The 11,922-nt window shown below is 49.9% G+C and overlaps 8 protein-coding genes across 8 annotated transcripts; 6 read left to right on the forward strand and 2 right to left on the reverse strand.

The window, feature by feature from the left end:
- Positions 1 to 245: 245 nt before the first annotated feature.
- Positions 246 to 969, forward strand: M436DRAFT_66920 (uncharacterized protein; the record flags this gene model as incomplete). The annotated part of the gene is made up of 3 exons (XM_013568480.1): positions 246 to 308; positions 386 to 715; positions 766 to 969. 3 exons carry the CDS (start codon positions 246 to 248, stop codon positions 967 to 969), a joined length of 597 nt encoding a protein of 198 aa, XP_013423934.1.
- Positions 970 to 1,392: 423 nt separating this feature from the next.
- On the forward strand, positions 1,393 to 2,648 carry M436DRAFT_85128 (uncharacterized protein; the record flags this gene model as incomplete). Its single annotated transcript, XM_013568512.1, has 5 exons — positions 1,393 to 1,443; positions 1,515 to 1,654; positions 1,706 to 1,745; positions 1,994 to 2,236; positions 2,301 to 2,648. 5 exons carry the CDS (start codon positions 1,393 to 1,395, stop codon positions 2,646 to 2,648), a joined length of 822 nt encoding a protein of 273 aa, XP_013423966.1.
- A 1,130-nt stretch (positions 2,649 to 3,778) lies between these two features.
- On the reverse strand, positions 3,779 to 4,525 carry M436DRAFT_15308 (uncharacterized protein; the record flags this gene model as incomplete). The annotated part of the gene is made up of 1 exon (XM_013568356.1): positions 3,779 to 4,525. A coding segment is annotated over one exon (747 nt), but the record flags the coding sequence as incomplete, so codon positions are not given.
- A 660-nt stretch (positions 4,526 to 5,185) lies between these two features.
- On the forward strand, positions 5,186 to 6,160 carry M436DRAFT_75811 (uncharacterized protein; the record flags this gene model as incomplete). Its single annotated transcript, XM_013568513.1, has 4 exons — positions 5,186 to 5,239; positions 5,316 to 5,317; positions 5,374 to 5,436; positions 5,497 to 6,160. 4 exons carry the CDS (start codon positions 5,186 to 5,188, stop codon positions 6,158 to 6,160), a joined length of 783 nt encoding a protein of 260 aa, XP_013423967.1.
- A 313-nt stretch (positions 6,161 to 6,473) lies between these two features.
- M436DRAFT_75812 (family 43 glycoside hydrolase) lies at positions 6,474 to 7,613 on the forward strand (the record flags this gene model as incomplete). Its single annotated transcript, XM_013568514.1, has 3 exons — positions 6,474 to 6,783; positions 6,840 to 6,957; positions 7,016 to 7,613. The coding sequence occupies 3 exons, from the start codon at positions 6,474 to 6,476 to the stop codon at positions 7,611 to 7,613; spliced, it is 1,026 nt and encodes a 341-aa protein (XP_013423968.1).
- A 429-nt stretch (positions 7,614 to 8,042) lies between these two features.
- Positions 8,043 to 9,509, reverse strand: M436DRAFT_17065 (uncharacterized protein; the record flags this gene model as incomplete). The annotated part of the gene is made up of 1 exon (XM_013568359.1): positions 8,043 to 9,509. A coding segment is annotated over one exon (1,467 nt), but the record flags the coding sequence as incomplete, so codon positions are not given.
- Positions 9,510 to 9,854: 345 nt separating this feature from the next.
- Positions 9,855 to 10,238, forward strand: M436DRAFT_55384 (uncharacterized protein; the record flags this gene model as incomplete). Its single annotated transcript, XM_013568435.1, has 1 exon — positions 9,855 to 10,238. The coding sequence occupies one exon, from the start codon at positions 9,855 to 9,857 to the stop codon at positions 10,236 to 10,238; it is 384 nt and encodes a 127-aa protein (XP_013423889.1).
- A 599-nt stretch (positions 10,239 to 10,837) lies between these two features.
- M436DRAFT_66926 (alpha/beta-hydrolase) lies at positions 10,838 to 11,815 on the forward strand (the record flags this gene model as incomplete). Its single annotated transcript, XM_013568481.1, has 1 exon — positions 10,838 to 11,815. The coding sequence occupies one exon, from the start codon at positions 10,838 to 10,840 to the stop codon at positions 11,813 to 11,815; it is 978 nt and encodes a 325-aa protein (XP_013423935.1).
- Between the last annotated feature and the right edge of the window lie 107 nt (positions 11,816 to 11,922).

Here is an 11,922-nt window from a genome sequence, read left to right on the forward strand (position 1 = left end):
CCATCATACATTCTGAGAATCACAAGTCGAGTTGCAAGCCGAACATCTCTTTGGAAGTAGCGTCGACCGTCTTCCTTCTGATACCGGATCATGTTGTGCAGTCACTCACTTGAAAGAGTTGCGGCACCCGATCTCCGCGTCGCAACACGAACTCGATTCTCTCAGCTTTCCCTCACAACGCAAACCCTTCTCATCAAGCGCAAACTTTTGTTGTCAAACACAACTCTCCTCAAATACATATCATCATGTCTACTCCTCAAGACGAAAAGATGACCGCTGCTGGCGCCAACACCGTGTCCTCTTCGCAGGTAAGCAACATTTCGATATCCAGACTTGCGAAAGTCATTCTATTCAACAGTACTCTGACCATCCTCTCATAATGTAGGACGCCGGTGACAATGTCTCTCCTCCCGCTCGAGACCGCCCCGCTGCTTCTCAGGTCTCTCAGACCAATCCCAATGATCCCATCGGCAATCCCGATCCCATCCCCCTTGGCTATAGCCTCGACTCAGACGCCCCACCCGGCACCTACGATCACCTGGACATGGATCCCGGTATCAACCTTGATGAGAACATGGAGAACATGTTCAAGGACTCCTACGAAGAAATGCTCGGCCACTTCGGGCAAGGCAATGATGAAGCCGCCGAGGCCATCGCTGCTGAATTGCTCCTCTGGAGTAATTTGCCCGTGCTCTATCGAGCTTACGCACACATTGTAAGTCTTTTCTTCGTGTCATAATGATTATGAGGCCTAATCATAGGCAGGTGCTTGCGTACGGTCCCGTCAATGGACTCAGCCATGCCCGCAAGGCCGTCGAAGATGCCCGCCGGGGTCTCGAGAACTTCGGCGACCGATCTGTTGGCGAGAAGCTGCTCGCCATCGCCGAGGAGACATTGCAGGATGTTACAGAACAGCTGGAAGTCAATGAAGCGCAGACAGCCACTGCCGATGAAGAGGAGGCCGAATAAGATGTTGATGCGAGTGTATTGTGCGATGCCTAGCAAAACTGTAACACGAAGCACTATGGGGCTGTGCTTCTCGCTCTATCAAGTAGAATGGAATGCTGGATGATCTGTCCCATAACATCTTACCCTGGACTCTCGTTTTGCCTTTTGCGAGCCGGATCTACCTCCGAGATGAACAGATACCAGAGTCATGGCTTTAAGTTAGATGAGAGGAGCTATTAAACCAATACTAGATATTTTGGGCGGTGAGTGTATAGAATCCAGTGTTGATAAGACATCGTCTGCGGCATTGCGCGATGGAGAATCGGTATCTTGCCGGTGCAACAGCGTCCAAACAAAGCCATCGCGACCTTTGCGCCTGACGCAGAATCATAACATCAACCTTTCTCTCTCAGCACGAGTCCTCCATCACAGACGCATCACAACATGTCTACTTCCCAAGACATCGCTGCCACTGATACCGGCACCATGTTGCAAGTAAGCTACTCCTAACCCTCGCACGCGATTTGTCAACTCATTCATGATCTAACAAACCTACCACTATCTAGGGCGACAGTGACAGAGATGCGTCCTGGTCGTCCGATCGCGCCTCCTGCCCTCAGGTTCCCCAGACCGACCAAGAACTCGACAAACCCCCTGTTCTCCTGAACTACACTCTGGACCCTGAAGACATGCTCGACAACTTCCAGTAAGACAAGTTTGAAGTCGCTGAAGCCATGGCTATTGAGCTGCTTCACAGGGGTAATCTATCTCTTCTCTACCGTGCTCTTGCGCACTTGGTAAGTGTTCCCCTTTGTTCGAAACCCATCCACTCTCCTCTCGTTTGCACAGCTTCGTGAAGCTATCGAAACGCATAATCTGCTCGAAAAATATCGCGCCCATCGAGATGCGGTGTCTCCGAGGCTCTCTTTGGATAGCGTCTCCGACTCCTAGATCGTTGTGCGTTCTTATAGCCTTTACATACTCACGGGAGAGAGTTTGGGATACAAGATCAATCAGAGCGAGTCCAAGGCTAACGACGAAACAGGTCCTCGCCCACGGAACAGTCGACGCCCTCTACCACGCCTTCCGCGCCGTCGCAACCGCCCGTAAGGGCACTCAAAACTCCAGCAATCAATCCGATCACGAGGAGATTGTCGAAGTACTTGCTCTCGCAGAGGAGATCGTCCAGGAAATGCTAGATCGTGGCTTCGGACAAGCTGCTGCTCAGACCGTCAATGTCACTCAGACTTGCATCATCAAGTATGATCCAGTCCGCGATGTACCTGAGGTATGAGTACCCCAGCCGCTTCGTGCAAGAGTACACGAGTTGAAAGCTGACAGGTTTTCTCAAGTCGCAGATACCTCGTACACCCCGCAGATCGCTGCGCCCCAGAGGCCCGACGGCTCCCAAGTTCTCCAAACAGAAGTCTCCCCAGAAGGCTACCTCGCCTCAGAAGAACAGATCTCCCCGCAGGAACCAAGCACCTCAAAAGCGCAAAGTCGCCGCCGCCTATGATGTGCCCAAGGATCTCTACTACACTATCCGTGGCATTCTAGATGAACACGAGACTGGCTATCTCGTTGATTGGGAAAACATCGGCTCGCAGTCCTTCTCGCCTACTTGGGAGCCCAAGGGCAACGTCACCGACCTCGCCATCGGAGTCTGGGAAGAAGAGAAGAAGAAGATTAAGAACAGATGAGGACGTGGAGAAAAACGACGCTATTCACATTATGGGGGGGTCCGAGGAAAGGAGGAATTGGCAGCGCTGCTGAACAGTGCTACTCAAGAAACGATGAGGGACTCTTTGTGCTTGTCATCACACTTTTTGCCCTGTCCTTTGTCTCCCATACGTCATTTCTCATGAATCAATTAACACGATCTCATCATCGTCTCCGTTATAGAGCGTTGTAATCAAAGTTGTTGATGGTCATCAAGCTATCCGCATTAACAAACGCTGTGATTCAAGTCACGTTCATGCCTCCATAGCATATCAAATTGGTGAAAATAAGGTGATGATGGTTAATCAAGGACAAACAAACAATGAAAGTGTTAAAATGTGAGAAAGATTAAAGAAAGTGCGAAACAACTCGCCCTCACAACGGATTGAACCCAAGCTCTAACAATCCACCGTATTATACACCAAAACAAAGTGTTCAACTTTGTTTACTTTACGTCGACCTCTTTTTGCACTTTTTGCAACACCTGCTATACCAGCACTACGACACACGCTACGATAGCAAAGAGAGGCGCAAAAATACCCAAAAAGGAGCGGATATGCCTTGCGGCGCGGACATGGCTTACTGGGGCCCTAACTTCCTCCCGAAGGGAAGCCCCCCAAGCATACCGTAAGGTTGCTCAGTTTAGTACGGGTTAACCACTTACACTATCCTTCCCGCCCACTGGGTGAGGGGGACCTAGACTTTTTGGACTATATAGTCTCACCCTCATATGTTGTTTCCCTTCACTCCACAAAAAAAAAGCTTATGGCGGCTTTGTTTGTGGCAGTAAACTTATTTCGCCGCAGTGTTTGTTGATGGCTACCTTGTACCGATAACTCCAGTGCGACCTTTCCAGAAGTTGGTCTTGTCCGCGAATGATCCACATCGGAAAGGCCGATCATACTCGCGCGCCGATCAATTGGAGTTGAACATAGGCTGAACACCTATGTGCTGCCTCATTCAGTCTTGCACATTGACGGTCGGCCAGCTCGCTGGTATCGCTTCAAAAAGCTATAGCCAGAGGAACCAGTATTGTAATGAACGTGTACAACGCAGGCCGTCACTGTTCCTTAGTCCAGGAGACTGGTCAAGTATCTCATCCCAAACGCACCTCTGTACGACGCAGAACATACAGATGATGCATGACCGGAGGTCTGTGAACAGTGTCGTTTGGATCAGGCGGCTGCTCAATCTTCTCGTGCCTTTCCAGATTCCAGAGCTCACCAGGTCGAGGCAGTCCTTCAGTGGCAACCTCGTCTTTCAGATATGAAAAGCGGGAGGCGGAGTAGCTGAGTACAATCCATGAACAACCAGGTCTTGCGAGGTAAGCCAGGTGGACGGCCAGGATATCCAGTGGATAGACAGTCACTTCCGTTTGGTGAGAGATTCGACCGGAACTGATGGCGTTGACGCAGTATGGCAATCTGACTGACACGTCTGCAGCACACGATATGGCGTCTGACGTGGACTTGTCGATGATCACATCGTACTCAGGACCCCCAAAGTCCAGGATCTGCGAAACCGACAGTAAATCCAAGTTTGACCAGCGACACGGCTCGCTTTGAACTCCCAAAGAGCGAAGCATTTCATTCTCGCGTTGACGATTTCTCTCAATCACCACGTCCGAGTAATCCACATTATGGATTTGCGTTGGCGAGTCCACCAGATCTCGTACTTGCAGCGATAAAGCAGAAGATCCGCATCCAATGTGCAATACTTGCGGCCTGCTTTTGCATCCAGATCTCTCAGCGATAGCTTGCTTCAACCAAGGTTCCAGAACAGCAAAATCGGCCAGCCACTCGAATGTGTCCTCTTTGGTGAAGCGAGTGTTCCAGTACTCGAGGTCACCAAACGATGGGGTTGAGGTTGGCATTTTCTGTGGCTTGAGAAAACTCGTCATCAGGCTTCGCGAAGGTTCTGGTAGAAGCTGCTCCGAAGGGCGATGGTATTGACCAGCTCTGTGGCTGGCCAAAAGTATTGGCCACTCATCCATCACTCCTTTCTATGTCCGCTACTAATCGATTGCGATACTATTTAACCGCTTACTATCATGGACGAGCATTCAGGTGCATTGATGAGGAAGATTACGAGTTTATCTAGCGAAACGTGCTGCTGAAGGTCGCTGGGTGGGAGACATCTTGCATATCACGATAGCGGGACAATTGCCCTGGTCAATCCGTACATTGTTACATCAGCCAACCTGATATAGACATTGAACTCGCTTCGTCCTCATGATAAGAATCGTTCGCAGTCGGTAACGCAATCAAGAATATCGACCTCAAAAGACCATACATCGTCAAAATGATCAGAAAATGATGGTCGTGAGGGCAGCCCTGACTTCCAGAGCAGAAAGCGCGAATCCGGCGCCGGAGAAACAAAACTCCACCGACACCACTTCTGTTCAGAAAGCGACATTCCATCTGATGAACCTTTGAACCATATTCCAACCCATGGTCATACATATCTCTGCGGCTTTATTGAATGATATCAGTAGCGCTGTTCAAGCTCACCCGAAGTAATGAGTCACTTCTCGCAAATCGCATGCGAAGTATGTCGTACGAAGAAGAGGAAGGTAGGTGTGCAAAATCCTCTGTCTTTGGTCATCAACGTCACTCGTTCTTATATCTCTATTCCAGTGTGATAGGAAGATGTGAGTTGAGACACGAACTGCAAGCGATATTTGCAAGGTTGACCAATCTCGCAAAGTCCAACCTGTTCTCAATGCGTCCATGCCAGCCAGACTTGTACTTATCCAGGCACCAACAAGAGGTATATTCCTACCCCTCTGTTTCAAATGAAGCGAGATCAGTGACTGATAGTGCAATACAGGGGTCTACCATCCGGCTACCTGGCCAACATTGAAGAAAGACTTGCCCAAACAGAAAACGCATTGTTACAAGCTCTATCTATCATTCACGGATCAGAATCTCGACAAGATTCAAGTCAACCACATCCGGAAGTATCGCTCGCACGAACTGAGAGGCCTCGGGAGCTTGAGTTCAACGAAGTTCGGATTGCCAGAGTTGAAGAGTGGCAAAATTTCCCACTCGAAACGCTGGAACAACAACAGCACTGGATGCATAATAGACTGGCACCGAACGGAGCACCGACTGCATCAGACTCAATCGAGCGCCAACGAGAGACCTTGAATATGACGAGCGAAGCGGGCAAACGACAACGCAACCAAGACAAAACTTCGGCAAGAAAAAGACAGAGGTCTGTGTCCGGACTGCGAAACACACCAGATCTCAAAGCAGGCCATAGGTTCCAGTCTACCACACCGACAGAATCTGACATGCTGTCTACATACCTCGGGACCGCTGCTTCGAGCCCGCAACGCCAGCAAGCAAACGTTACCTGTCCAGCACTACACCTTACATCAAGTATACCTCAAACCAGAGTCTCAGAACATCCAGGTCCAGGGTCAGAAAATCCACCGGAGCAGTCCAAAGCCAAGAAACTCGCAACTCTACACTCGCGGAAGTATTTTTGAGTGTTTACGACCATCAGCCGAATAGAAAGATATTTCACCCGTATAAGGACTCTGGTATAAGAAGGCCAAGAACAATATTACCCGAACTAATGATGGTGATATTATACGCCCTGCCGATCATCTAGGGCAAGTTCGGCGGACTGTGGGGATCTCGGCGCGGGGCCCCTCGAAATGGATTGTCTTCACCCGTGTCGATCTTTCAGACACAACAGAAGGCAGTAAAAGGTCTTTGCTGCGATGCACAGATATATAACAACTCCCTCTTCTCAACCTTATGAGACATACTTCACTATCCACCTCCAAATCTTCGACAATGCATTTCCTCACCTCCATCATACGAATCAGTCTCCTCGCCGCAATCACCATTCCAAGCACATTGGCAGCACCAACCCCATCGTCTCTACAAACTCGTGCCGAGACCTACGTCGGCTACCTCGTCTCTACATTCTCAGACGTCACGCCAGCCGTCCAATTTCATCTCTCCAAAGGCAATGATGCAGGAAGCTATACTTTCTTGAACAAGGGACAACCCGTGCTCAAATCGACCGTCGGCACCAAGGGCGTCAGAGATATCTTCTTGGCTCATGATGGTGCCAGGACAAAGTATTACATGATTGCTACTGGTAAGTTTCGTGTTTGGGTCTGCGGTAGTATTGGTCATGGGAGCTAACGAAAATAGATCTCGACATCAATGCCGCTGGGTTCAGTTGGGATGCTGCTACAAGGACTGGAAGCCGTGGTATTGTGGTTTGGAGCTCGACAGATCTGGTCAGTTGGTCTGCATCCACTCTTAGAACGTAAGTGACATCTTCGTCCAAGACTTTCTGTCGCTCTGAACTGACACAACGGCAAAAGTGTCGAGAATGCCAATGCTGGCATGGTATGGGCACCATCAGCTGTCTGGGACGACGCAACCTCCCAATTCTACGTCTTCTGGTCCTCTCGCCTATACGCGAGTTCAGATTCCAAACACACAGGCACCGCAACTCTCGACAGGATCCGCTACACCACAACAAAGGATTTCGTCACCTTCGCCACAGCAAAGGATTACGTGGCACTCGCCGATACACCATTGATTGATCAAGAATTCCAGTATCTGGGCAAGACCGGAAACTTTGCTCGCTTCCTGAAGAACGAAACTGTGAATCAAGTCTATGTTGAGACTACCACAGGAGGCTTATTCGGCAAGTGGACTCGCACACCAGGATATGTTAGACCGGAGAGTCCGCGAGAAGGTCCTGCGTCGTTTGCAGACAATGTCACACCGGGATTGTATCATTTGCTGTTGGACGATTACACGCAGTATGTGCCATATCAGTCGACTGACCCGGCAAAGAGTGGAACTTGGGCTGCATCGAGCTACCCCAACTTCCCTCAAGGCCTGAAACATGGATCTGTCACGCCATTGACACAGAAAGAGTACAATGCTGTTGCGGCAAGGTATCCTGCTTGATAGTTTGAAGAAAATATACTCAATCTTGTTTCCAGAATCTTGTGCAGGTCAGAGATCGAAGTCTAGGAGAGATGTGTATTGATCGTCGCCCATCCAGAAAGGGATATCGAATTGCTCAAAGATGTTGTCGGTAGTTGTGGCAGCTGCGTCGATGCCGGATAACCAAGGAATAGACAACTGTGGGTCAAGTGCCAGGGGGATTGAATCAGTCATACTCATGGTTGGATTCGGGAAGTCACTTCCTACACCGAGCGTGCGAGTCTCGGCGCATGGACGGCCGCCGTTCTGGAGATCTGTCCCACCTCGATGAATCAAATTCGAGCCTGGATTCTGTGAGGAAACCACGTTGTGTCCCTGATCTGAAACGTTCGTGTCGATTGTTGGTGACTGTGGTGTCGCGACAGTAGAATCTTGCAGCAGTCTGAGGAATAAATCATTGATAGCAACCGCGCATACGTTCGGCCAAACACTTCCCCGAAGTGCGAGATGCCTGAGAATCTCTACACTGTCGTCTGCAAGCCTCCTTGCAATGTGCTTTGGCATCTCTCCTTCTAGTGCGGCGTGGAGCACGATGAATGAGCTCTGCCATACACACCATGTAAGCGATGGCCATAGTAAGGGTGCTCTAGATATTTCCGAATGTTCTTGGGAGACTTGGGTACGGAGGCACTGATAGAGAATGGATATGATGGCTCTGGAAGCACGAATGCATGTCTGTAAAGCTGCCATGTACTCATTCGATTGCTTCTCCAACGTCAACAAAGGTCGATTGAGCGAGATGACCAATTCATGTTGCGAGACGAGCAGAACAGTCTCGTGCAGTATGTTGAACCGGTCTGATGCAGCAGGATCGATAGCGTACTGGAGATCGTTGCCAAATTTTTCAATCCTTGCTCCGATCAGGGTAGCAAGATCTCGGTTGGTAGTTCTCTGATGAATGGACTTGTTGCGGAGCTCCATGATTTGACCCTTCATCGAAGCATGCCTAGCTAGAAAGTTGAGTGTCTTGAGTCGGGCATCCATTGTTGTTCGTTGATGCCCATTGAGAGTATGTTTCTCTTCGTCGAAGTGACAGACGTCCACGTCATCGTCGCGGATACTCAGGGGTAGTCCGAGAGACTGACAAAGATAGCGATCTATACAGTATATGGACCAGAATAACCGACGGCGAAGCTCAGCTTGTCCAGTATCGAAACCTGCATATCTCGTGGGGCACCTGTGCAGACCGAGTTGGTAGGCCATGCGAATGATCATGCCGCCTAGTCTGGAGGCTCCATTGAGACGTAGCATCGATACAAGGAAGAGCTGTACGGCGACCACTGCTTGCAGTGCATCAAGAGAAGATGGCAGGAAGAGCATGTCTTGCACACTCTTCATGGCTTCCTCAAAGGATTTGAACACCAGGCATGCAGGAACCGGTTTTCCTGACGAATGCCCTGATTGTCTTCGGTCTGCAAGGGAGATAGACATGATTGAGCGGAGGATTGTAAAGCTCGGTGTTCGACGTTTGCGCAACTCGGGAAGAGTAGCTGGTCGAACATGCTGCTCAAAGTACTCGAGTATGGCAGGTGCCGAGATGAAAGGGTAGGCAGTGTGCCAATTCTCGAAATAACTTCCACTCCATACCTGCAAGTCTTCGAAGTCGAAGTTTGGAGATCCATTGGTGATGACCTCAACTTCATCGGATGACCAGGGATTCTTGGAGCTGTAAGGAACTGCTCCATCCAACATGTCCTCTTCGCCGGGTACGATGCTCTGATCCGGTGTCTGAGGCGGCAATTGCACGCGAGACTTGGCCAACGCATTATATACCGATCGCACGAAATGAATGCCACTCGAGCTTCCTACAAAGCTTTGTGCATTTGCGTCACTTTGTCGCATCAGCCCAATCTCGCGCCGCTGCCGATCCTCTGGCTCGCGTCGGCGGCGCTTGGAAAGTTGTCCATCACCACTTGCATCGGGCAATTCTGAGGCTGTTCGTTCATTGTTCATGTGGTCCGAGACATTTGGCATTGATCGTTGATAGAAGAGCAATGGAAGTCTGGGAACAAAGAACGGAATTGTCAGGGCTCGAAGACGGCGTTGTTCGGGAAAGTGTTTGCCCGCCGGTCGTTGCCGTTGTGTTTGCAACACGTCTGGAACTTCTCTCAATTTGCAAGACAAATTCAACACCTTCGTCAGGCTTCCTACTCGAAGACCAGTAATCTCGACAGCCACATTTTTGCAGAGGCAATCTACATCATGTCACCCTCCACGGATATATCACGCGAAGAGCTTCACACCAGGACATACATCATACTCGGGGTTGTGTACCTCTTCGTAGCTGGCGCGACTACTGTGAATCGAAACATCGATTTCGATTATCGTATGTCCAGCTTAGGCGCCTTCACTTATGTCTTCGCTGAGGGAGCCTACCATATGCGTGAAACCGCGAGGATCTATCAGCTCCGTCCGGAGGGGCGCAGGTGGTCCCATCCCGACTTTGTATACCATTCCATAAAGGCGATCTCTGGTTCCTACTTCTTCGGCGCCATCTTCGGATTCACAGAACTCATGTCCGCTGTGCAAGTCGTGGGCGAGATGTTCGCTATAGTTGGTCGCTCGATTTTTGTACCGCCTTCTTAGTCTTTCAAGGCCAACAAATACGCGTCAAGACAAGAGATCTATTCACTGTGCTCGACGAGTCAACATTCGGGATGGCAATTCTTTCCATTTATCCTCTTGTTCAGCTCTGAACACGTCTCACGTGTCCAGGATCCCTGCTGCTCCCTGACGGTACATGTTCTTGTGGATTATAACGGTCAAGCCGAGCTGTGCCGAGGTATTGGCTTCAAGTATTATGGAGGGGTCTAGCTGACAGCTATCGAGCGGAGATGAAACTCTAAATGCTGGAACCATGGAGCTCTTAATGTGAGCAGAGTCCGCGTATGCAACAAGCCTCGAGTCGTTGGCAGGAGAGTATTGATGACAAACATCTACCAAAACCCCAACATCAAACATGGCATCGACATTCAACCCAAACACAAGCGTTAGACCGTCATCTTGGCTGGACAAGCTGCAATGCCTCGTGCTGCTCCCTCTTCTACCTTTGACATGTCTTCAAGTGTCGCTGCAAAGACTCGTCGGGCCCACAAAGGATCTCAGCTTCAAAGCCGACTTCGTATGCTCATTTCTTCGCGCGTGGGTACAACTCAGACCACAAAACATGTCCGACCGCTGACAAAATGTATAGAGCACAGCCATACCTACCAATTAGCATACTTCGAGACCTGACCAACAGTCCCGAATCCAGTTTCCCGAAAGCCAAACGCTTCGCCAGCAGTAGATCTGAGCTTTATCAACAAGTATCTGGAAACGATTTCTCTGGCCATTGGATCTGCAAAGGCTGTCCGGGAAAGCCAACCAAAGCGTCCGCTGCCGACTTGGTAATCTACTATCTCCATGGCGGAGCTTATCAAATCGGTCATCCAGCGTCTGCAATTGCACCATTCTTACGCATCGCCGAACTTGCAGACAAACAAGGAATCTCAGTTGCTGTGTTTGCACTGGACTACTCTCTTGCTCCCGAAGCACAGTATCCCACTCAAGTCAATCAAGCGAGAGCTGCATATCGCTACTTGCTGAACGATCAAAACGTCGATCCTTCCAAGCTTGCCATAGTCGGCGATTCAGCAGGCGCGCATCTAATACTCAATCTACTTTCTGTCTTGGCAGATGAGAAGGCACTTTCAAAGCCCGGCGCTGGTGCATTCCTGATCGCTCCTTGGATCGACATACGCTGTGCGAAAGACGGCTCCTACGTTCGCAACAAGGACAACGATTACTTACTCCGCGATCGGCTCATCAAGGCTGGTGAGCAAGTCATGCCACGCAAACATGACGCGACAGCATCACACATTATCAACTTCTCTCTACCACGGCCAAAGCAGTCTTGGGCAGATATCCTACCCAGCAAAGTATGGGTAGGTATAGGATCCAATGATGTACTTCTAGACGATGCTGTGGCTTTTGTCAAGCAGGCAAAAGCTGATGGGGTCGATGTGGAGCTTGATATTGACGAGGGCAAAGTCCATGATTGGCAGATTGTTGAGGATATCTTTGACACGGACAATTATTTTGCGACCATTGGTGAGCTGCCAAAAGGGATGATGAAAGGCGCTGCGGAGATTGCTAGGGCTATCTTCTCGGAGGCGTCTCGTTGATGAAGATTCGTGTCTGTCGTCGTCAAGCTGGTCTCTAGTCGTCCTTCCAATACTGTAATCTCGCAAGTTGAATAACGAGAATGATTATCCGCATGCAGGCAGCTTCC

This window comes from Aureobasidium namibiae (genome assembly GCF_000721765.1).
Source record: "Aureobasidium namibiae CBS 147.97 unplaced genomic scaffold scaffold_19, whole genome shotgun sequence".
Lineage (NCBI taxonomy): Eukaryota > Fungi > Ascomycota > Dothideomycetes > Dothideales > Saccotheciaceae > Aureobasidium > Aureobasidium namibiae.